Here is a 25,871-nt window from a genome sequence, read left to right as displayed (position 1 = left end):
AAACTAAGGAAAGGAGTGAAAGGAGTAGTTTCAGAACAAGTTTCTTCATTGTATGCGATTATGCAAAAGAGATACATAATACAAAACTGAAAAGTATGTTTTGTTTTTTTTAGATGACACTGATGTTGAGCTCATGGAGTTCATTATTTTTGACAGAATGGGGTTGGTATGGACATATAAATCCATCAGTTTAACAGAGCAGAGCAGAGCACAAGAGCAGAATCTGTTCAGCAGAAAATGACACTTCCTGTGCAAACGTCTATGATGTTCCTCTGGAGGGATCAATAAAACTAAGCGAATCAAAATGGCTTCAAGAAACAAGCTCAGATAAGATTAATTCAGAGGAAATGAACATGATTAAAAAAACTATTAAACATAATTATTTCATTATGGATCTTAACAAACAAAGGAACAGTCCAGACTACAACACCACCTGTTTCTGGACTTTAAACTGCTGCAAGAGCTATAAAATGTTCCTGTTCAAAATAGTTTTTTCTTTATATTTTTAGTTTAGATCTTTAACATACCTAACGTTGCATTATCAACAAATGTACTGTTTTATAATACACAATACTGGTCTTATTGTGCATGATTCATTGGTGCACATTATTCTTATGGGGAAAAAATGTCTTCATAATTTTGGTAACACTTTACAATAAGCTTCAATTCATTATTATTAATATTCATATTAACTAACAATAAAAACTCACATTTTATTAATGTAGATTAATGTTAAATAAATATACCATTGTTATCTACTGACATGTCAGTGTATAAACACATACCAAGAAAAAAAGACATTCAAAGAATAGTATTTTAAATACTTTATTCTCAAACGTGTCCCTTCATTCAACATAGTTAGAGAGGTCTAGAGGTTAGAAAATAAGCCTTCTCACAGAAGTTTCTATTTGATACCGCTGTTACTCATTGTCTGAGCTTTGCACACTCCTTTGCCAGCAACCTCAAAAGCAGCTCCCTTGTAAGTGGCCACACATTGGTCATTGGTGCGCAAGTCTGGCTGGACCTGCTCCCACACTTTCTTCTTTGGGTTCAGCTCCTTGTCAGGCTCACCTGGACCGACAGAACAAAGAGCGCTGATTAGTTTTTTTCCCCCAACAGCTGTAAAAAGACTGAAAATAAAAGCCGGTTTTGAAATCAACTCGGGGTATCATTAACATCCACTTCAATAGGCCAATTCATTATGAATCTAGAATGATTTTAAAGTGACTCAGTTCCATTAAAATCAAGCCGAGCCAAAGCGAGATGCTCCAAAACTCAAGGACTCATGGAAACCAGATGAAGACACCTGTTTTTGCTACTACCTACAATAAGCAGACATAAATCAAACCAAAATGAATCCAAACACTTGATTTGAATGCAGACTGGGATCCTGGTTTTGTGTCTGTTCTAGTGCTGACCTTTGCACAACCACCATAACTGCTACAATCCAAACGAGACGAAAAATTCACAGAAAGGTCACAGTCTGTCCCCATTACATTTAATGACAAGTTACAGATGCATGCTATGAATACAAAAAAAACCTCCTCACGATTGAAATGAATCACAGACGTTTGCGTGGGACAATAACAAATAATTGCACGTCAATTCATAAAAAAACTGCAGAACACAAGAAGAAAGTAGAAAAGGAAGTAAAAAATATATCATCAAACTTGTTGGCTGTAATCCCTCCCTGTAATTATTGTGTTGATATGGCCATTTTTTGTTGTAAAGGTCATTTTATGACTCCCAACAACTGGAGGAATTTGGAGAACTGCCTTATTCCTGCTACGTGCTTTGTTTTTCCATTGGGAACAACTGAGAACAACAACTGTGATTAATTGTGAAAAATAAAAAGAGACTGGGACAACATATTAGGCTTTTCAGCCAAAAGGAAACACAAGGAAGAGCTTGACATGGAGAGGTAGGAAGGTGAAAGAGACATTATTCTAACCGTGTCCTGTGCAGATGGTCCACCTCTGCACTCCACATTCACACAATTCTTGGGAATCTGTGCTCAACCACGAATGCTACATTTTTTCAAATCACTTGCATGCCAGATCCACCATATTTCACAGCTTGAGAATAAAATTGGGATTGTTTGAGGCTCCCCAAAGCACTGAGGAATTTGCTCTTTAATTTTAATGGGAAAATAATATTAGCTAATATAGTTGAATGTAAACAACTAAAGGCTTGAATACACTGTGAAACAGATTTATATTCTGAAGAAGCCAAGTGAAGTCACATTTATTTATATAGCACTTTATACAATACAGATTGTTTCAAAGCAGCTTTACAGGGAAAATAATGATTCAATGATGCAAACAGAATTCAATTCTGCTGTAAAGCAGCTCTAAAAAGACAATAGTAAACAGTCATTATTCAGTTGAAATCACTTCAGTATTGATTCAGTTTGGTTCAATAATTGTGTAAAGTTGTAGTACTTATGTAACAATTTCAATTGACCCTTCTCCGGGAGTTTGATTGACAGGTGATCTAACCAATCATAATGCTGAATCCGCTGTTATGTCTGACAGAGCAGTCAGGGGAGTAGGTAGTTTAACGTAGGTGGACTTGAACTTTAAAAATGGTGTGTAGACGTTTTTCCGCATTTGAAACAACATACCTTCTGATGTTCATTCATGTTTATTTGATGCTATGAATGAACTAGTACACTGTGTGCAGAATTATTAGGAAAGCTAACTTTCTGATCATATTTTTTTTCCAAACACATTTTACCAATTTCAATCCACATCAATCTTAATAACTACTATTAATAATGTTTTTAATCATTTATAAGTGATATATAATTGTTCATGAAGGCTGGAAATGAAAAATGCCTTATATTCAGGTGTGCAGAATTATTAGACAGGTTTGCTTTTACAGGCAAAATGACCAAAAAAAGAGATTTAACTTAGACTGAAAAGTCAAAAATGATTAAATACTCACGAGAAGGATGCAATATTAATGCAATACTAGAAATTGCAAAAGTTAAAGCATGACCAATGGACAGCAAAATGCTCATTAGGTCAGCGGGGTCATACAAAAACAGGTGGAAAAGAAAAGACACATGTTAACTGCAAAAGAGTTAAGAATTAAGGTGAAGAGTTAAGTGTGAAACCATCAGGAACCTTTTAGACTCCAGCGCCACCATTTTCCAGAACTGCAACCTACCTGGAGTCTCCAGAAGTGCAAGGTGTCTCAGAGACTTAGTTAGGTTAGCTAAAGAATCCTAAAAAATGACCCGCTCTTAATAAGAATCACAAGCTGAAGTGTTATAAAATACATGAAGACTGGGTTTTTATAGGCCTTATAGACAGACAGATTGAGAGTGACTCCTGAAGGACCAGCACCACATCCTCTTTTACCACTGTTTGAAGAATTTATCTTCCAGAATCTGGCAGTAAGTTTTGGAAGATCATTTTTAGTCCATCTCTGCAAGACGGACATTTCAGGATAAGAGAGGGACTAAAAGTGAACTCCCACACCTTACTGCCAGATTTTGGAAGATAAATTCTTCAAACAGTGGTACAAGAGGATGTGGTGCTGGTCCTTCAGGAGTCACTCTCAAGCTGTCTGTCTATAAAGCCTATAAAAACCCAGTCTTCATGTATTTCACAACATTTCAGCTTGTGATTATTATTAAGAGCGGGTCATTTTTTAGGATTCTTTAGCTAACCTAAGTCTCTGAGATCCTGACACCTTGCACTTCTGGAGACTCCAGGTAGGTTGCAGTTCTGGAAAATGGTGGCGCTGGAGACTAAAGGGTTCCTGATGGTTTCACACTTAATTCTTCACCTTAATTCTTCAATCTTTTGCAGTTAACATGTGTCTTTTCTTTTCCACCTGATTTTGTATGACCCCGCTGACCCCATGAGCATTTTGCTTTCCCTTGGTCATGCTTTAACTTTGCAAATTCTAGTATTGCATTAGTATTGCGTCCTTCTCGTGAGTATTTAATAATTTTTGACTTTTCAGTCTGAGTTAAATCTCTTTTTTTGGCTCATTTTGCCTGTAAAAGCAAACCTGCCTAATAATTCTGCACACCTGAATATAAGGCATTTTTCATTTCCAGCCTTCATGAACAATTATATATCACTTATAAATGATTAAAAACAATATTAATAGTAGTTATTAAGATTGATGTGGATTGGAATTGGTAAAATGTGCTTGGGAAAAAAATATGATCAGAAAATCAGCTTGCCTAATAATTCTGCACACAGCGTAGGAAGAGATGAACTGCTATGCTACAGCAATCTGTCATCAGCTTATTATTGCCAAACATGGACAGGAACAGACCACCTGAATGACATTTCAAACGGCCGACCGGTAAATCTGGGCATCCGTAAAGGCCGAGATATACTCATGGCGAAGTTCTTTTCAGTTCTTCGCTTAGGGGTAAAAAGAAGTTCGAAATACGTGAGCAGCGATATACTGTTATCGAATATCCGTTGCCGCCCACTCTGCTGAGATTCAGTCTCAACTTGTGAGACATGTTTTCACTCACAGACGTCTGACCTCAACGGACTGAACAGGATAAATGAACCGGAAAAGATTTCCACGTGAAAGAATGTGGAGCGTAACGTACTTTCTCTGAAAAAGTTTTGAATGGCAAACGAACTTCGTTTTGGCCTGATTTTGTTAGAAATTACATCACATCAGTTTGTTCTTTGATTTCGTTTTAAGTATATCGGGGCCTTAACAAGATGTTGTCGCAGGTTTGATCAATGATGCAAAAGAAGTTTGAGAGCTATGGCAAACGTGAATACCGACAAGCTATTATATGGCTTCAGAAAACTTGGAAAATAGTGCATGCGTCGTATGGATCGATTTTATGACATTTATATGCAGTGTTCTTGTCCATTTAGAGCACGACAGCTGCTGGACATCATATGCTCGTTTCATCTTCAAAAACAAGAAGTGTGAACATTTTGCCTAATGTCTACTTTTGTGTCTCATGGAAGGAAGAAACTCATCCAGCTTTCGGAGTAACGTAAAGGCTAGTAAATCAGAGCAGAACTTTGATTTTTGTTAGAGATATTCCTTTAATAAACCAGCATGAGGCACTCTGATGGGCTCCATGAAGCAGACTGCAGATGCCATTGGACCGCTGGACAGTAATATCGTATTTCATCGCAGTATATTTGTGTATAAATATGAAACGTTACCTGGGAAGCCCTGGACGGAAACCCTGTCTCCAGCAACGGCTCCACTCGGGGGATCCAGGATTTCAACTTTCTCTGGAGAGCTGGCACACATGACCATGGCCTGGGACAACACACCTCTCATCTTAGCAGGCTTCAGGTTGCATAGCAGTACAGCCATACGATTCTGCATCTGAACGGAGGAACCATAAGACAGTCAAATGGTCGGCATGGGAATCAAGTACGATCTTCTGAAGCAGAAGACTATAAATTAAATATATAACTTATTAGTGCATGGCAGAAAGAGAAGTTATGCAATGGTCCAAAACCATCAACATACTATATAATAAGGAACAGCTGGGCAACTTCATAATAGACGAATTTTTCGTTTTTATAACCAAGAACAAGGGATGCAGAACAAAACAGACCCCTAACAAAATTAATAAACTGAATACATGCAATAAGCAATCTCATTCATCTCATCTACTTCCAAATCCTGTATAAAACCAACTGTGGGCATTCATTATTATTTCAACTCTATAAATGCACAAACATACGTAAAGCAACTGTGATGTAGTCATAACCAGAGTGGGGAAACCCAACAATATTAAATGAATGAAGGAAACAGATGCGTTTTATAGGTGTAATTAGAATTTCTGACGAGCTGCTAGGAATCCCCTAAACAAATCGTAAACTTGGGGTTCTGGAAAATAAAACAAGAGACTGAGCTGTCTGCATGGAGCAGGTTTATGGACCCGCATGAATCGTGGTAGTGCAGACGTTTTATATGAAACAGTAAAACTGAAATATCCTCCTTCACAATATTCTGACACATAACACCTAATCAACAAAAGCTGCATTCTTTTTATGGCAAACAAAGATTGCTCTCAGTTACAGTACCGAGATGTACAGTGTTCAAGTTACTTCAGACTATTGCGTAACAGTCTAGTAGGGGTGTAAATATTAGCTTGATTACAAAGATTCAATTCAGATTTTTTACTGAATGATGCATTTGGCTAGTCTGGGTAAACCCAGCTTGATCTCGCCTGATTTCGCTCGGCAACTCAGTCTGGAAACCCGTGCATTCATTTCTGCTCCGCTGTTACACTTTTGCGGGAACCAATCACAGACTGGCTTATCCACCTTGCTCGCTATTGACGGGTATAACACGATGACGATAGAGAAGCGACGGCAAGCGGCTTTCAAACTCTATCTGATCTACCCGCCTCTCGCACGACCGTCACTTCAATATAACAATGCACAATCACAGTGACGCCGATTGTGTTAAGCATTTACCTTATCTGAGAGAAATGTAGCAGAGCGCTGATCCGACAGTCTCTTCATAGGAAGATTACAAACGGTGATTGATGACACACGACGATTCTCTGCTGTTATTTGGTGGTTTGCTTCACAATGTGAGCACAGGACTCTTTTACTTCAATGCCCCTTGATGGTAGACAATATTTTTATTATTTGCTCTATATGTTTCGTCTCCCTGCTTCTTGAATCTCGCCCCGCCTGAGCTGACTGGAATTCTTTTTGGTTGTCATGACAATGACGTAGTTTAGGGCGGCTATATTCCGCATTCATTTACACTGAACAGAACAGTATCAGAGTCGCCTTTTAACCTCTCGATGATGCTGAAATGACTTCTTTATTTAGCAAACAAATTGCTCGAGTGGGTGTATAGAGATCGCTAAGACATGTGACCAACTGGGTGGCAACGTCATCAGAACGCAAAGAATTATGGGTATGTTTGGCCAGTTTACATGGGCTGGCATTGCAGGCTAGTGTTCTGGCATGAAAATAATTAAAAATTAGCGTGATAAACAGAATATAATCCTACAAAATGCAGCGGGCTAAAGAAAACATTGTCGGACCATACCGCCTAAAACTAAATCCTAATGCAAAGACGAGATATGACGAGAAAATAAAGGGAATCAAAGGACTGGATCCTTAAGAGCAGCGCGACTGGTCAAGGGACGTCAAACTGTTGCCCAACTTCCAGCACCCATATATATATATATATATATATATATATATATATATATATATATATATATATATATATATATATATATATATATATATATATATATATATATGGGAGAGAGAGAGGTTTTAAGCCCCCTCATAAACACTCATTTGTCCTCCTTTTGGAGTTGCGCTGAATCAGCCTAAAAAACCCGCTCTAGAATCTTTATTAGGACGCTGCAGCATAGCGTTTAATGCCGTAAGATCTGGTCAAACAAACGATTGTCTGAAAGCGGTGTCAAATAAATATATATCATTGGTTAAAACGTAAACAAGCCGGCTGGCTACGTCATATCATCACGTTTTGTATATGTATTTGTTATTTCCAGAAGTCCATTAATTGTATGATTTCAGGCACTGTGCACTTTGCAAGACTTTTTTGAAACAGACATCACAATGTCTTGAATAAATACAAATACTGTGAACAAACACTTTTTGCCTCTTCTGTTACACATAGGTCTACATCAAATTGTCCGGCAATGAGTTCTTTTTCAGAATCACTGTATCATGATACCATCGATATAATGGACAAAATTGTATTACGAGTACATTGTAGTCGCGAGTACATCAGAGTCCTATGCAATTATTCTTGCCTCACTAAATGCCGCAAAGTGTCCTCCTTTTTGGTGTTATGGAAATGGCCACCATATATATATATATATATATATATAATTTTACACACAAATATATATTTACACACAACTACATGATATTAAGTGTTAGTGCATACACACACAAAGTTTTCAGTAACTTCAAGTCGCTGCAACAGGCCCAGGTTTACAGATGGATGGGTCCAGAACCTGGAGATTGTAAAAGTGGGGCAGAAAACTGTCTTCCGTTCAAAGGTATGCTAATGTTTTTAGCACACACTCCTCGCTCTCTCTCATCTATCTGCGTGCAGTCAGTTCCCTTTCGATACTTCACTCGTACTGCGTATGGGGAAAAGTCTCCCTTTTTCCCCGTCACTGAAGCCTTTTTCAATAACGCAGTGTAACTGCATCGTCATTGGTTCACTCATGAGAAGTTGTTGAACCAATGACGGCGCGGCATAGCTGCGCGCCCTATGGCGAGAAAGCGCGCGAATTTTCCCGCCGAAAGGGGCGGGGTTGAGTGCTATATAAGCGGGCGTTTCGCCATAGGAATTCAGTCCTTTCTCCTTCAGCGACGACTACACATCTCTTCGCTGATCTCCGCGCTGAAGCCGAAGAAGCTCGCCGCCTGGAAGAAGCAGCTCTCGCCGCCGTTGAAGAGGCCCCGCAGCGGACCCAGCTGAGCCGCCGGACTTCCACAGAGCCGGCGCCCTCGTGGACTACTGCCCCGAGCGCCGTCTTCAAGACGCCCGCCGCCTGCTTCCTGTTCCGGCTGCCGTCTCCTGCTGCCATCCGGCGCCCCCTCTGAGAGCGTTTTCCTCGCGGTTTATTACCGCTCTAAGAGCATTTTTCCTAGCGGATTCGTCCGCTCTAAAAGAGCTTCCGCGGCCCTCGCCGCTCTATAAGAGCCCCCCAATCGCCGTTTTCACGGCGCCGGCGTTGTTACAAATGCCGCGTCACTTCTGTGACACCTGCAGAGCCCCTCTGCAGGACAGCGATGGACACGATGAGTGCGTTGGATGCCTGGGTAAGCCCCATGCGGAAGCCGCGCTCACCGACACTTCATGCCCGCACTGCGAGTGCAAGAGTCTGGCCTCTCTGCGCACGCGGGTTGCTTTCTTTGCCGGAAGCAGTCCCGCCGCTCGCGCCCTCCCGTCCCCTTCCCGCCGCGAGCCTGCGAGGAAGAGACAGCGGGGTAGAGCGACTCAGCGCCCGGAGATGAGCGAGCTCACGTCGGCCCAGCCCCCGCGTGCCTCGCCCTCTCCCACCAGAGAGCAGTCGCCCGTCAGGTTCTCCCACCCTGAGCAGCGTCCCTCAGCACATGCAAGTGACCTCGTCTCATTTGGTGGATCCGGCGAAGAGCCACTGGATGAGTCCATGTCTCTCGCGGCTTCTGAAGCAGAAGGCTGGGTTGGCGAGTTGGACGACCCCGCCCCCCCGCCTCCGCTGGAGCCCATCGAACACGGCTCGGGTATGGACGCCGAACTTCTCCGCGTCCTCTCAAAAGCTGTGGAGGAGCTGGACCTGGATCGGGCTCCGCCGGAAGAGCCGTCACGAAGCCGTCTAGATGAGTGGTTCCTGCCGGGAAGACGCCAGGCCCCTCGTCAACGTGCTGCCCCGTTCTTCCCCGAGGTACACGAAGAGCTGACCAAGTCATGGCGCGCTCCTTACTCTGCCCGCCTGCACACCACGCACCGTTCAGCCCTCACCACTGTAGACGGCGCTGAAGAAAAGGGTTACGAGCACCCGCCACCCCTGGATGAAGCAGTGGCAGCTCACCTCTGTCCTCCCACGGCCATGGGCTGGAAATCTAAGAGAGCCCTTCCTTCGAAGCCCTGCAGAACTACCTCCACCCTGGCTTCGCGAGCCTACGCCTCAGCTGGCCAAGCTGCCTCGGCGCTCCACACTATGGTCATCTTCCAAGTGTTTCAAGCCAAGCTTCTCCGCTCTATGGACGAGTCCGGCTTTGATGCACCCGCCTTCAGGGACCTCCGCAGCGCCACTGACCTAGCCCTGTGAGCCACGAAGGCCACAGCCCAGGCCATTGGAAGGTCCACAGCCCAGGCCATTGGAAGGTCCACAGCCCAGGCCATTGGAAGGTCCATGGCCAGCCTGGTGGTTTTAGAGCGCCACTTATGGCTCAACTTGACCGAGATCAAGGATGCAGAAAAGATGGCCTTTTTAGACGCCCCTGTCTCGCCTTCCGGTCTCTTTGGGCCATCGGTAGAGGGTCTCACCGAGCGATTCAACGCAGCGCAGAAGTCGTCTCAGGCCATGAGACACTTCCTGCCAAAACGCTCCAGCTCCGCATCTGCTTCAAGCCGACCCAGGCCTGCGCCGGCTCAGCAGAGCAAGCCTGCCCCCTCTGCCTCCCAGGCAGCACCGCCAAAGGAGCAACGCCACCGCTCGCGCTCTGTTAGACGCTCCTTCCCGAGACGCCAGGGACCCCGGCCCAAGATTGCGCTGGACCCTGTGACGCCTAAGTCATCCTGATCCAAGAAGGAAGAGGACGGGGGAATGTCTCGCTGCGGCCGGACCACCCCCAAAGCTCCTTTGTGCAGTTTCCCCTCCGCCTCGTTCACATCCGGGCACGGGAATAATGCTCAGTGTTACAGATGGACCCACAAATGTTGCGTCCACTCAAACCGCCGTTTTCACGGCGAACACATTTTTACCTTCTCTAATAAAGGGCAAATTTCCTCTTCCACTACCCTCGGTGCACAGCCCCCCCTCAGGCGGGCTGTCAGCCGATGTTATTCAACCTCTTGCCGCCCGGGTCGAGGCTTGGCGTGCCATCCCCGGGCTGTCAGAGTGGATCCTAGGGATCATAAGTCAGGGCTACTCGCTCCAGTTCGCCCGAAGACCCCCACGCTTCGGCGGGGTGCTTCAGACTTCGGTGAATTCAGACAGCGCTCACGTTCTCCGAACCGAAGTCTTGGCGCTGCTCAAGAAAGGGGCTATAGAAATAGTTTCTCCTCCAGAGAGCGAGTCGGGCTTTTACAGCCGTTACTTTCTGGTCCCCAAGAAAGACGGCGGTCTCAGACCCATCCTAGATCTCAGGATCTTGAACCGCTCCCTCATGAGACGGAAGTTCAAGATGCTGACGCTGAAGCAGATCCTCGCACAAATTTGTCACGAGGACTGGTTCTGCTCACTGGACCTGAAAGATGCTTACTTTCACATCCAGATAGCCCCCCACCACAGGCGGTTCTTGAGATTCGCCTTCGAGGGTGTGGCTTACCAATACACGGTCCTGCCCTTCGGGCTGTCCCTGGCTCCTCGCACTTTTACCAAGTGCATGAATGCGGCTCTTTCCCCGCTCAGACAGATGGGAATCCGTGTCTCGACGATTGGCTCATTCTGGCCCACTCGCGAGCAGAGCTAGAACTTCACAGATCCGTGCTCCTCAGCCATCTAGAATGCCTGGGACTCAGGGTCAACCTATCCAAGAGCTCGCTGCTTCCCAGCCAACGCATCTCGTTCCTGGGAGCGGTTTTCGACTCTGTCCGCATGACGGCAGTAGTCTCGCCAGAGCGCGCTCTGGCCATTCAGCAGCTCGTGGCTTCTGTCACAAACAAAGCCTACCTTCCTCTGAAGTCCTTCCAGAGGCTATTAGGGCTGATGGCTTCCGCCTCCCCAGTTCTTCAGCTCGGCCTTCTTCGGATGCGGCCTCTGCAGTACTGGCTGAAGTTTCGGGTCCCCCCCCACGCCTGGCGGCACGGCCGCTTCTGTCTCAAGGTCAATCAGGCCTGTCTATCAGCCCTGAAGCCCTGGTTGAACCCCGAGTGGTTCAAGCGTGGTGTACCCCTTCAGGCGGCGTCGCGAAGGACGGTGCTCTCGACGGACGCATCCAACTCGGGTTGGGGCGCTCTTTGCGAGGGCAGACCGGCCTTCGCCTCGTGGTCACACGAAGAGAGCCATCTCCATATCAACTGCCTAGAGATGCTGGCAGTGATACGTGCCCTTCACTTCTTTCAGGCTCACCTGACGGGTCGCCACGTCCTAGTCCAATCGGACAGCATGACGGTGGTGTCGTACATAAATCACCAGGGAGGTCTTTCGTCCAGCCGCTTATGCGCACTGGCGAAGCGCCTACTGGAATGGGCTCTACCCAGATTTCTGTCGCTCAGGGCGACACACATTCCTGGGAAAACCAATCTGGGAGCAGATATGTTGTCCCGGAGCAATGTTCCCTCAGACGAGTGGACGCTCCACCCCCAGACGGTTCTCACAATATGGGAATTCTTCGGGAAGGCAGAGGTCGACCTCTTCGCCTCAGAAGACAACTCTCATTGCCCAACTTATTTTTTGAGGAAGGACGACGCGCTGGCCCACCATTGGCCCAGCTCCCTTCTCTACGCATTCCCCCGATCGCTCTGATCCCTCAGGTTATCAGACGAATCAAGGAAGACAAGCACAGAGTCCTCCTGGTGGCCCCGCTCTGGAGGAGCCATATTTGGTCCTCGGAGCTGTTCAGGCTCTCCACGAGAGCCCCGTGGCCCATTCCCCTGAGACGGGACCTTCTCTCTCAGGCGAACAGGACAATTTGGCACCCACAGCCAGAACTTTGGGCTATGCACCTATGGTCCCTCGATGGGAGCCGGTCAGCCTCCCCGGGGACGTGTTGAACACCATCTCTCAGGCGAGAGCTCCGTCTACGAGACGTCTCTACGCCCAGAAATGGTCGATCTTTGTTGACTGGTGCTCTGCACGCAACATAGATCCAGTGGAGTGTGACGTATCTCAGATACTGTCCTTTCTCCAAGAGCGTTTGAATGCAGGACGAGCTCCTTCAACGCTCAAGGTTTACGTAGCAGCCATTGCAGCGTTTCACTCTCCTATCGCTGGCCAGTCGGTAGGAAAAAACGGCCTAGTGGTGCATTTCTTGAGGGGTGCTAGGCGATTGAATCCTCCTCGCCCCCTCACTGTTCCTACCTGGGACCTATCTATGGTCCTTAGGGCTCTCAAAGGGCGTCCCTTTGAGCCGCTGTGCTCAGCTGACCTCAAGCCCCTGACACTTAAGACCGCGCTGCTACTGGCTCTAGCATCGGTTAAACGTGTCGGCGATCTGCAGGCCCTCTCTGTGAGCCCTGCTTGCCTTGAGTTTGGACCCAACGACTCTAAAGTCGTATTGAAACCCAGGCATGGCTACGTCCCCAAGGTGCTCTCGACCCCGTTCAGAGCACAGGTCATCTCCCTCTCTGCGCTCCCTGTCTCGTCAGAAGAGCAAGAGCTGGAGTTGCTCTGCCCTGTTAGGGCATTGAGAACTTATGTAGAGCGATCGCAGCATTTTCGGCTATCAGATCAACTCTTTGTTTGCTTTGGCGGCCGCACCAAAGGGTCTCCGGTCTCAAAGCAACGTCTCTCGCGTTGGATTGTCGACGCCATAGCTCTCTGTTACTCCTCCATGGGCTCGGAATGCCCCATAGGAGTTAGAGCTCACTCCACTAGGAGTATGGCCTCTTCTTGGGCCTGGTCCAGTGGAGTTTCTATCAAAGACATCTGTGAGGCGGCCGGCTGGTCCTCGCCGTCCACCTTTGTCAGGTTTTACCAGTTGGATGTTCCGGCTTTGCAAGCTCGGGTCCTATCGGTCTGATGCAGCGGCCTCTTCGAGCTCCGCCTCAACCGGTTTAGGAGTGATCTCCTCTTGTAGTGTAACTAAGGGTTCGACGGCTTCGGCCCTCTCTTTAGTTTCGTGGACCCCTTCTAGGTGTCCCAAACATGTCCAGTCGTTCCCTTCCGTGGCACGGCGCGGTTAAATTCGTTCCCCATACGCAGTACGAGTGAAGTATCGAAAGGGAACGTACTCGGTTACTAACGTAACCTCGGTTCCCTGAGATACGGAACGAGTACTGCGTTTCTTGCCGTGCCACGAGGCTGCGGCTTCAGGGTCGTCGCTTCAGTCGATATGGCCTGAATTCCTATGGCGAAACGCCCGCTTATATAGCACTCAACCCCGCCCCTTTCGGCGGGAAAATCCGCGCGCTTTCTCGCCATAGAGCGCGCAGCTATGCCGCGCCGTCATTGGTTCAACAACTTCTCATGAGTGAACCAATGACGATGCAGTTACACTGCGTTATTGAAAAAGGCTTCAGTGACAGGGAAAAGGGGAGACTTTTCCCCATACGCAGTACGAGTGAAGTATCTCAGGGAACCGAGGTTACGTTAGTAACCGAGTACGAATTCAACAAACCAGCGTGTGTGTGTGAGAGAGAGAGAGAGAGGCGCGGGCGCGATCGAACAGTGGAAACATAAAAACATACTCCGTCATTTTGTTCATACAGGACATCTTTCAAACTGCAAAGTGTTTACTTATATTTGTGTACACACAATAAAACACAACATTGTGCTTTTGTCAAAATGTAAACTTGTCAAACTGTAACCTACAACTGTCACCCAACCAAAATCTCACACACACACGCTGGTTTGTTGAATTCTGACTGCATGCAGATAGATGAGAGAGAGCGAAGAGTGTGGTGCTTAAAACATTAGCATACATTTGAACGGACGACAGTTTTCTGCCCCACTTTTACAATCTCCAGGTCCTGCATCCATCTGTAAAAAAGACCTGTGCCTGCTGCAGCGACTTTAAAACAGCAGGTATACGGCATCTTGAACACTGCGTTCTTCCCTCCATGCAAAGAAGTCTGGCGCCTTGTGTATGTTTGTGCCGCGGATTCCCAAAATGCTTTGCGTTCACCACCGGGAATACGTCATGATGACGACACATTAGCAATCTCTATACCGATCACTTTCATGTTTTTTTGCACAACCTGCAAAAATCGCTCGATGCCATTGCTGCTTCTGCAAACCGCGGATCAATGCTGCAAACCAATACAAACTAACCCTGCGTCTCAATCAGCTCCCTAGTTCCCTAGGTTGTGAATCAGTATATCATGAAAGTGAATGTGGCTGATTCCCTGATCAGTGCCCTGACTACTGAACTAGGGAGCTGATTGAGACACACGGTAAACCTGTCAGGAGTTTTCGCATCGCTCTGCAAAGTACGTCACCCGGATCGTTGATCTGATTGGTTGAAGGACTATCCAATTGCGTGACTAATGCTCGTTGATCACGCCTCTTGTGCAGTAGGAAATACATAGCGAACTCCCCAGACCAATGTTCAATTTTAAATTGAGCTTGGTCTGGTGATAGCCAGACTAGCATTTGGCCATGATACAGTTTGATTCATGAGTGATTGAAGTTTCAGTAACAATTTAATTTAAGGTGACAGTTGCACATTACATGTACTTACTATAGTAATAACAGGAAATTATGCATAATTACAAGAAACTAAGCCTAACCCTACAGTAAGTACATGAAGTTAATTAATATTACTGAGTACTTGTGTAATTACACTGTAATAGCATCACCTTAAATTAAAGAGTGACCCATGTTTCTTTGAATATGCTGAAGACACAAATGTAACTGGAGGGACAATTTAATGTAATATTTTTAGTGGATTTGGTGGCTTTTTAAATTAAACTGAAATTTCCATAGTCAGATCTGACAATGAAAATTCAATGCAATTATAATAACTGGAGAAAAAAAACCTCATAACTGCAATTACAAAACTAATTACTTAAAGGGATAAGTACACTCAAAAATAAAAATTATCCCATGATTTATTCACCCTCAAGCCGTCCTAGGTGTAAATGACTTTCTTCTTTCAGGTGAACACAATCAGAGTAACATTAAAGGGGACCGATTATGCCCCTTTTTTACAAGATGTAATGCAAGTCTGGTGTCCACAGAATGTTTCTTTCGTGCATGTATCTTTAAATGCAAATGAGCAGCTGCTCCACACCCCGCTTTCCAGAAGAGGGCGGAGCCTGTACAACTTGTGCCTCGGATACTCTGCCAAAAATGCGATTTTTGCATGGATTATCATCTCTATCGCGACCACACTCAAGTGACATTGCAGTTCTTCGTCATCATAAAAGTTATTATTTGCATGCGTTTTAAAGCCATAACAGTTTAAACTAAAATTCGATTTTTTCAAAGAGAAATGTCGGAGGATTTCGATATAAGAGAAGAGGAGCTTGAGTTTGTTTGAACCGCGAGAGTCATCTACTCTCACCTAAGCTTACGCTACTCCTGTATCCTACATCATACGTCGGGTCAGAGGTCACTCTTCCACCGGAACTCAACTGTACAGGAAGCCAGCTATTATAGTTTATAAAGTTTTAAATATGGATATTTTTCTAACAAAAACCCATAATTTTGCTTCAGATGGCCTTTATTAACCCCCTAGAGCCATACTGGATTACTTCTATGAAGAATAGATGGACTTTTTTGTGGCTTCAAATCTTCACTACCATTATAAAGCTTGGAAGAGCTGGGATATTTTTTTAATTTAACTCCGATTGTGTTTGTCTGAAAAAAGATAGTCACACCTTGGATGGATTGAGGGTGAGTAAATCATCGTATAATTTTCATTTTTTGGGTGAACTGTCCGTTTAAGGTGCTTTATAAATTAGTGGATAAATGCGATAAATGATTTGTTTTATTGAATTGATTTCCGTAATGCTTTTAATTCTGATGATCCTCAAAACTAATAAACACAGGTGTTTGTCAGGGGTTAGATGGGTACCTGCTCCAGAGGGATGTGTTTGACCAGGCCACTGACGACAGTACGTGGAGCCGCTTCGCCCACATCCACCTGCTCAACGTAGAGAGAGTCGGCGTCAGGGTGCTTCTCTGCGCTGATAATGCGGCCCACTCGCAAATCCAGTCGAGACACGTCTACTTTCGCCTCTTCTTGAGGCGGCGCCGCTGGTTTCTTCTCTTTCTTCTCACCTGGACCAAAAGCATGTCACAGAGCATTAGAAATGTGTCTTTCAGATATTTTTGTGTTTGTAAATCAGGACAGAATTGCTAAAATATGAATCATCAAATAACACGCCATATATCTGTAAAAAGCATAAGCTGTGTATGTACTGCTATTACAGATATTGCACCAACCTCAGCACACAGTGTCATTCTGGGATTTTATTACAGTGCATGTCCACCCTGAGGAAATGTGCCTTTAGTTTGTGAGGTGTTTTTAATGCAGCTCTTTGATAGTTATTATTAGCTTGTGCATATTGTTCCCCAGGGAGCTGTTGGGACACATCTCAAGCCATGGAAATTATACAGTTGTCATTTCTGTTCTGTTTTCAAGCTTTTCCCAAAATAGCTCTGCCAACAATGGCTTCAGTATGGCATTTGTTTCTAATCGTTCCAGTCATTTGAAAAGAGTACAACTTTATCACTGTTTCCGGACATATAGGCTAGGGGGAAACCGTTTTGGACCACCACTTAACCCGGCAAATCATGAAATTAAAATGTTTAGTCTATACATGCATAAGTACTGAACACAATGATACTCAGGCAGAGTTCTGGGTGTTTTCTTAGAAACAAAGTGCTTATTTAAAAAGTTTGAGGTCATTAATTAATAAATGAATACTTATACAGCAAGAATGCTTTAAAAATCAAAAATCATAGTAAAACCCTAAAGTGTTACAAAATGTTTCTATGATTTAAAGGTGCCCTAGAACTTTTTTTAAAAAGATGTAATATAAGTCTAAGGTGTCCCCTGAATGTGTCTGTGAAGTTTCAGCTCAAAATACCCCATAGATTTTTTTAAATTAATTTTTTTAACTGCCTATTTTGGGGCATCATTATAAATGAGCCGATTCAGGGCTACTGGCCCTTTAATTCTCGTGCTCCACGCCCACGGAGATCGCGCTTGCCTTGAACAGTGCCTTAAAGTTTACACAGCTAATATAACCCTCAAATGGATCTTTACAAAGTGTTCGTCATGCATGCGTCGGATTATGTGAGTATTGTATACTGTTATATTGTTTACATTTGATTCTGAATGAATTTGAGGCTGTGCTCCGTAGCTAACGGCTAATGCTACACTGTTGGAGATATTTATAAAGAATGAAGTTGTGTTTATGAATTATACAGACTGCAAGTGTTTAAAAATGAAAACAGCGACGGCTCTTGTCTCTGTGAATACAGTAAGAAACGATGGTAACTTTAACCACATTTAACAGTACATTAGCAACATGCTAACGAAACATTTAGAAAGACAGTTTACAAATATCACTAATAATATCATGTAATCATGGATCATGTCAGTTATTATTGCTCCATCTGCCATTTTTCGCTATTGTTCTTGCTTGCTTACCTAGTCTGATGATTCACCTGTGCACATCCAGACGTTACTGGCTGCCCTTGTCTAATGCCTTTCATTATGTTGGGAACATGGGCTGGCATATGCAAATATTGGGGGCGTACATATTAATGATCCCGACTGCTACGTAACAGTCGGTGTTATGTTGAGATTCGCCTGTTTTCCGGAGGTCTTTTAAACAAATGAGATTTATATAAGAAGGAGGAAACAATGGAGTTTGAGACTCAGTGTATGTCTTTTCCATAATCATAATAATTAGTTTATTGCAAATAAAAATTAAAATTGTTGATAAAATCAGTTTACAGTCAAGAAAGTAAATTCTCTGAGGCCAAAATGACTCTCTTACCCTTAAAAAAAGTCATTTTGGCCACAAAAGTTTGATCTTTTTGACTGTAAACTGTTTTTATTTTATACAGACATTTGATGAATTTAAAAATTTTCATGCCAAGTTAATTTTACCTTAGATCAATTTTATCTAACATATCCCTTGTTTCATTTCTGACTTTAATACTTGAAAAAGTCACAGAGCACAAAACTGCATTTTATTCGTGGAAAGTGCCAGTAATGCAGTTCTTTCATAATTATTCACTTTCACGAAGCATTGCAAGGCAGTCTGGTTAAACCCTCTTCACTTTCTCAGAACACCTTTTAAATTCCACGTAAAGTTGTCAACAGCTGTAAAATTGGCTTATTATTCCAAACTTTTAAAGAGGAAAAATGAGTGCAGTAGACAACCCTTCACTTTTGAATGCAGGCGCTGTATATAATTAATTTAATCACAGCCTTTTGTGGTTTAATAATCACACAAAGCTTTTATGATTTCTATTGTGATTTTGATTAATCATACAGCCCTAATTTAAGTCTAGAATAAAATGCGCCAAGATTCCTCAAAGCCTTCTAAATGTGACAAGTCATTTAGCACTGCCAAGAAAGAGATATGCATGAAATACAGGTGCAGGAGAGGCTCTCATTCACATTGAAACACAGCATTCATCGACACTGAAGGAGAAAAAGAATATTATTAAACTGCTTTTGACATCTGGCCCGCAGGAATGTCAGAGAAACACAAAAGTTAACTTGTTTTTCCTCAGCCCATAAATGCACAAAAATGATCTGCGATTTGTACTTCAATATGAACAGAGCGTTCCCAAGTTGAAGGGATTTGAGCGATTTGAAATGAAAATAATTTTCATAATAAATAACCATGAAAGGAAATCTGAATCATTTCAAATGCTCTGTTCTTTAGGGTATGAATACTTAGAAATATAACAACCAGAATACATCTTTAAATCTGGTTTGCCTTCAGATCAGGTTGTAACCCAAATGAGTTTGACCTTCATCCACAGCTAACATTCGCTTGCGGTCTCTTCTCAAACTCTATCTGTTCATTACACTGCATTATTTATGAGAGTAGGGTAAGCTGTGTTTAGAATGGCACTGTCCTTTAGTAAAATGTTTTTATGTGCTTATTTGTAAATCATCCACATATTCCCCAAAAATTCAATGCACCCCTAGACAAGATACAGCCTACTCTTAATAATTTTTTTTTTTTACAGTGTCCTTGTCACATATGTTACATGTAGTTACTATAGAAATTACTATAAATTATGCATAACTACCCCAAACGTTTTTGCCTTTCTACTGTATAGGCAGACAATTTTTATTAGAAACCCATTTTGCCAGTGGTGAAGTACCTTTTCAAAATGTATAAAGTTCTGACCATCCAAACGTTTTGGATGGTGTTGAAAATGAATCAACAGCAATGCCTGGAAACTTTGCCACTGCAGAGATGAACTGTTATAAAGGAAATGTCATTTTAATAGTCTCAAAAGTATGCTTACCCTTCTTCTCAGCTTTCATCTTTTTCATGTCATCGTTGTTTTTGGCTGGTGGGGTTTTTGTAGCAGGAGCAGAAGGGGCTGCTGGGGCAGGTGGCTCTGCGGCTGTCGGTTTAGATACACACTGGATGCTGGGCTCCTTTGAAGGCATAGCCACCTCATTTACTGCGAAGAACAGTTATTTTACTTCTTTATCATTAGAAAAACAATGTTTTGTTAATCCCAAATACTCACCACAAGGTGAAGGTTTCTGTTTGTGAAACAAAATAGTGCCCTCTATTTTGAAGGCACTATATTAACACTCATCTTACACTACACAGATTTGTATCCACTCAAATTCAAAAATGAGAATGTCCCTTCCCCTAATACCGCCTGCAACTAACTACGAATATAACAAGAAACAGCACAAAGTCTGGCTAACTTTTTCATATTTTACTTTTAAAATCAGTTCTGTGTTTAGGAGTTTCTGACCACCCAGCAGGCAACATTGATGTTTAAATGTGGGTGGTCATGTGTTGATGCGTTTAATTCTGGACTGTAGAAGTTTTGAATTCTAAAAGTTACAGTATGTTTTCCAGTACAGTATTTCATTATTTCAAGAACATCAGCAAGAATACAGTATGTTGCGTGATATTATACCTCCTCTCCTTCTTTCCATTTCAATAAGTTGTTTCTTCAGCTCCTCAATGTCCTTCTTGATCTTGGCGTTCTCCACCATCAGTTTCTTCTCCTCTTTCACTGTGGCCTGCACAACTACACAAAAAACACATTTATTAGAACAAGAAACACATCAATTCAGCAGTGACCAATAAGAATGCAGTCCCATTTAAAATATTATTAAAGGGGTAGTTCACCCATAAACGAAAATTCTGTCCATGTATTCATGCTCAAGTTGTTCCAAACCTGTATGAATTTACAGTATTTCTTCTGCTGAACTCAAAAGACAATATTTTGAAGAATATGGGTAACCAAATAGGCCAAAAAATAAAAATAAAAAAATACTATGGAAGCCAGTCAACTGTTTGGTTACCGACATTCTTCAAAATATCTTTTCTTGTTTAATTCATACAGGTTTGGAACAATTTGAGGGTGAATAAATTAGGTGAACTATTCCTTTAATATCTGAAAAATCCACTAAATCAAAGTTGTTGTACTTTAAACAACACAAAAAGGCATTTTAATTTTTATATTAATTTTATATTTGAATCAAAAAGGTAAAATTTTTACACCACCTTTCAAAAGTTTCATTTGGGGTCAAGTTTCTTTTCATGTTTTTGAAAAGTCTATTATGCTCACCAGAGCTACATTTATTTGAAAAAATACAGTAATTCTAATATTATATTAATTAATTTTCAGCAACATTACTCCAGTCTTCAGTGTCACATGATCCTTCAGAAATCATTCTAATATGCTGATTTGCTGCTCAAACATTTCTTATTATTATTATTATCAATGTTGAAAACAGTTGAGCTGCTTCGTATTTTTGTGGAAATCATGATGCATTTATTTTCAGCATTCTTATGAATAGAAAGTTCAAAAGTACAGCATTTATTTGAAATAGAAATCTTTTGTAATGTCTTTACTGTCACTTTTGATCAATTTAATGATCTTTTCTGAATAAAAGTATACATTTCTTTAAAAAAAAAAAATCTTAGTGACCCCAAGCTTTTGTAATTTTTCTGCTCAAATGTTTTTCTTTCTTTTAAAAAAAAAATAAATGCATGAAACCTTATAGAAGCTTGTTTCTGCCACTGAATTAAAAATAAAAAGATAATTGCAACTTTTTATCTCACAATTCTGATTTTTTTTCTCACAATTCTGATTTTATAAGTTTATATCTCACAATTGTGAGAAAAAACGTCAGAATTGTGAGATAAAAATTCACACTTATCTTTTAAATTGTTTAATTCTGTGGCAGAAACAAGCTTCTATAAACCTCCATGAAAGCAAATATTATATATTTCTAGGAACTTGGCATTTGGATCTTGAACAAAATTTTTAAAAGATTCTTTCTCTTTCTACTTTTCATCATCACACTGTAAAACCGAACAGTGAAATTAATTAAATGAAATGAGTTCGATTTGACTCAAATAATAATGAATGTTCATTGTACTTAATAAAAAAAAGGTTGCGTGAACTCAAAATTTGATTGTAGTAAGCTGAACTTAATATGATTGATTTGCACCAGATTTCTAATTCCGAGCATGCTTTCCGTCAGACTGTATAAGGAAAATAAATGTTGAAATTAAGTGTTATTTTGCACAAGATTAACATGCAGAGACAAAAGTTAGTGTTTAATGTTGTGTAATGTTGAGATTTACAGGGGGTTCTGTTATGTTAGTTTTGTAGGGTTACCACTGTGGTAGAAAGTAGAGCCTGTGGATAGGTTGAGGATGGACTGCAAAACTTTTAAGACCACATATACTGTATGTTGTTTGATTATATACAGGCAAGTATATAATAACAGTCTCTTTGATAGTTATAATAGCATGTATTTTTTTACTATGTAATATTTAACCAAGATCTGAATGTGATGTTTTTGTAAATTTACTGTATGTAATTAACATTATGATGAGTTGGGCGAGGCTGAGAACTGTGGTATGAAGGGATGTCGGTGACGTGATTGTTAATGAGAGACACCGGTGCTCTACACTGACCTAGTTCCGCTTCCCCAACCCCACCCCACTTGTCACCAAAAATGTAAGTTCTACTAACTTAAAGAAATTATTTAGTTTACTTAAATGTTTTAAAGGTAATCATTTTCCTCAAATGTTTTAAATATTCTTAACTTATTGAGCTTTGCAGTGCACAAACGTCCTTTTTTGCAACACACATGCATGCCTCATGCATCCACTTACTGGCTTTCTCCTTCAGCAGCTGGACTTGCTGCTTGAGGTATTCGATGAGCTGGTCAGCCTCCGCGGCCTTCTGTTCCAGTCTCATGAGTGAGGGTGTGTGGCCTGACATCCTGAAGAGGGATCTTACCAGGAACCTGGAAAAACAAGCCAAAGGGAAAGATCAAATGTGGTAGGAACTCTTAGTCACTCATAAACATGCTTTAAAAAAAGAGGATCTACAGGGACATCCTATCCCTGTTTGGGAACATGCGGCACTTGAGAGAGCATGACCTCTTTAAATGAGATCTTTCAGATCTTTGGCGCACGTAAACATGAGGTGTTTTGGCAACTTTACACGGTGCTTTAATTTGTAATTTATACCAATGTGTGGCCAAGTTTCTGTCTTAATCCGCTTCCATGAAGGGGAATCATAATGAAACATCTGACACCAGCCAGATGCTTAACAATAGATCGGCTAGACGCCAAACAACATGTGAAAACCTCATCAAAGAGTACATTCTCCATCCTAATCCCAGCGAACCCTGTTTCACACTCTCACTTCAATACCATTAGACCATTTGAATCAGCTCACCAATCTCCAGGTCAAGTAAGTCAACAAAAATATTCCCGAGCAAGGAAGAGGATGGAAATCAAGCCATATGGCATCTAAATGTGTGTGTTCTCATGTCCACCATGAGACAAATACTGTGTGATTGCGTCACTGTCCCCCCGCCACCACTATAAAAGTGTTTTGATCGAGGAATCCTCTTTGGCTCCACAATGGATCAAACAGCAATTCCCATTCAGTCAAAAGACAGCTGGTGAAGGAAAATGGACACATTACACGTTTGGCTTCGGCTCATCCACTGCAAAAGGACTAAGGGAATTTTTACAAGGCGTAGGAAAAGAGAAGAACACATCATAACACATAGTGCAGGGTGGTGCTGGAAAACAACAGCTGGCGCAGGATGAAAACAAAAGAGTTCAGATGAGGAAATTAGAAACACAAAAAAGCTGGAGTTGATAATATCGTGGATCAAAGTCTCTTGTTTTTGAAGTTCTTGAACTGCTTTAAATGGGCCTGTGGTGGAAGAATTTATGAGCACCATGACAGGACTGTTTTCATTTGCATAACCCCTGAAAACGAGTCCCGGGGCCGGAGCCGGAGCCCAAAAACACTTCCAAAAACATTTCCAAAAAGCTCAGTTGTCACCGTTTTCCTCGCAGCGGTGGTCATCGGCATCGCATGACAGCCAATAAATGTGAATGTCAGCCATGCAACGGATATAAAATTTGTGAAACGCAACCAAAAACACAACGGCGTCTGTGAAATAAACCATGAAAACATCAGTGCTCTTGAAGAGATTTAAAGCCATGTGTTACATCCGACACCAGTGAAAGTAACACTTACAGGAGCAGCTGTCACATTCATGCAAGTCTGAATGGAGAGAAAATGACCACGCACTTGTGCCACCCATGAGTCAGCGTTTTCATTGGCCATCAACCCCAGCCATATCGCAATTAAAACTTCATTCTCTTCCACTCATCTTTAAAGGGATAGTTTACCCAAAAATGAAAATTGTGTCATCATTTACTCACCCTCAAGTTGATCCACACCTGTATAAATTTCTTTCTAGGAAGATATTTGGAAGAATGTTTGTAACCAAACAAATCTCGGCCCCCACTGACTACCATAATAGGGGGGAAAATACCATGGTAGTCAAGATCTGCTTGGTTACAAACATTCTTCCAAATATCTTCCTTTGTGTTCAGCAGAACAAAGACATTTATACAGGTTTGGAACAACTTGAGGGTGAGTAAACGATGACACAATTTTCATTTTTAGGTGAACTATTTCTTTAAGAAATTCTAAATTATTGTAAATACCAAAACAAAATATTTTGTTAATTTATAATAATTATTTTAATTTGATAGTAATTTATTATTTAAATATATATATTAATGATAGTGATATTCTAACTTATTTATTAAGTTTAAGGTTTATAAAACCAACATATTAGGCCCATTTTAAGATAATAGAACTGAAGATCTGGTTATTTTATCAACACATTTATGATGACACATATTAATGTTTACAACACCTCCATGCAGAAAGTCACTACACTGATTTGTAAATTGTAAAGTAGGACATGTTCAATTATGTTAAACAAATCATAGAACAAGATGAAGGCTATCAGTCATATCTACTTGACTTAAGCAACACAGTATAATCATGCACTATACTAATTTCAATTATGTATTTGGGTACACTTTATTTTAAGGTGTCCATATTACAGTGTAATTATACATTTTAGTACTGAGCAATAAAGATTAAATACATGTACTTACTATAGGGTTAGGGAGTTGTTTAGGGTTAGTTGCATGTAATTGTGCACAATTTATAGCAATTACTACTATAGTAACTGCATGTAACGTGTAACAAGTACACTGTAAAATAAAGCGTTACCATGTATCCTAATTGAAATGGTAATTCAAAGTCTTTTTTAAGCCCTTCAGAACATGCATGGTGGCATTTTAATATGTTGACTTGTTCAGGTGAATAAACCAGTTTGACAGACCATATATAGTGCAAGTGAAAGTGAAGGTAAGACAGAAAGCAAGTAAGAATTGTTATTTAAGAATTATTAATTTCAAAGTACAATAGTATAAATGTTAAAATGACACACAGAGGGAAATATTTATATTTATTTCACTTTTTAACCCTTCACAGCAGATGTCTACGCAAGGATAAACATTTAACCATAATATGATTTTTTATGAGTAGTGATATTCATACAGGAGGATCATCATGACTGATGACATTATTGTCTTTATATAGATACAGTGCTGACTGTCACTTCACATGTCAGTCCACACAGCACATTTGTACGTCTACAGCTCTAAAACAGAGACTTACATTTCCTAATACGCTACATAGACAAATAAACAATACTCAAATTAAAACATTACTTCGTGCACTAGTACTTACATATAACTGCAACCGTATGTTTCTTTGCTATTAAGCCACACGCTACACAATCTTCTCTCACCGTCGTCGGATGATGACGCCACGGTCACGCGTCGTTCAGCTGTTCGCCGGCGCGGGATAAACGCGTCGCCACGCGCGTTTCAGCTGTTTACAGTCTCCGGAAGACTCCACCGATCTCTCAAAATCACAAATATATATCTGTAATATTATCAATGGACACGTGAATCAAATGGAGCAGTCTTTCATTTCAGATAAACAG

General features: G+C 41.8%; 2 protein-coding genes across 6 annotated transcripts in view; one reads left to right on the top strand and one right to left on the bottom strand.

Annotated features, from left to right (window-relative positions):
* Nucleotides 1-809: 809 nt before the first annotated feature.
* Nucleotides 810-25,740, bottom strand: aimp1a (aminoacyl tRNA synthetase complex interacting multifunctional protein 1a). 2 transcript variants are annotated; one of them, XM_048196307.1, is made up of 7 exons: nucleotides 25,613-25,740; nucleotides 22,645-22,778; nucleotides 20,426-20,539; nucleotides 19,790-19,951; nucleotides 16,359-16,564; nucleotides 5,166-5,334; nucleotides 810-1,071 (listed from the first exon to the last, which is right to left on the bottom strand). In XM_048196307.1, coding segments are annotated over exons 1-7 (954 nt in total). In that variant the 5' UTR covers nucleotides 25,615-25,740; the 3' UTR covers nucleotides 810-904. The 2 variants fall into 2 exon arrangements, with proteins under 2 accessions (XP_048052264.1, XP_048052265.1); XM_048196308.1 differs by lacking the exon at nucleotides 25,613-25,740 and adding an exon at nucleotides 23,216-23,367.
* Nucleotides 25,730-25,871, top strand: part of tbck (TBC1 domain containing kinase) — a 68,890-nt gene continuing 68,748 nt past the window's right edge. For 3 of the 4 annotated variants that reach the window (XM_048196305.1, XM_048196303.1, XM_048196306.1), the window contains exon 1: nucleotides 25,730-25,871. The gene's annotated coding sequence lies outside the window, so the exon portion shown is untranslated. The other variant, XM_048196304.1, reaches the window with a different exon arrangement.

This window comes from Megalobrama amblycephala, linkage group LG7 (assembly GCF_018812025.1).
Source record: "Megalobrama amblycephala isolate DHTTF-2021 linkage group LG7, ASM1881202v1, whole genome shotgun sequence".
Classification (NCBI taxonomy): Eukaryota; Metazoa; Chordata; class Actinopteri; order Cypriniformes; family Xenocyprididae; genus Megalobrama; species Megalobrama amblycephala.
This window is presented reverse-complemented; position numbering and strand designations above follow the sequence as displayed.

What these genes read in the sequence shown, in the direction of transcription:
- aimp1a (XM_048196307.1), bottom strand. An exon ending in AATGGAAAGAAGGAGAGGAG is followed by an intron (nt 19,952 to 20,425) that starts GTATAATATCAC and finishes TGTTCTTCGCAG; the next exon opens with TAAATGAGGTGGCTATGCCT. An exon ending in GATGAAAGCTGAGAAGAAGG is followed by an intron (nt 16,565 to 19,789) that starts GTAAGCATACTT and finishes CTTTTGGTCCAG; the next exon opens with GTGAGAAGAAAGAGAAGAAA.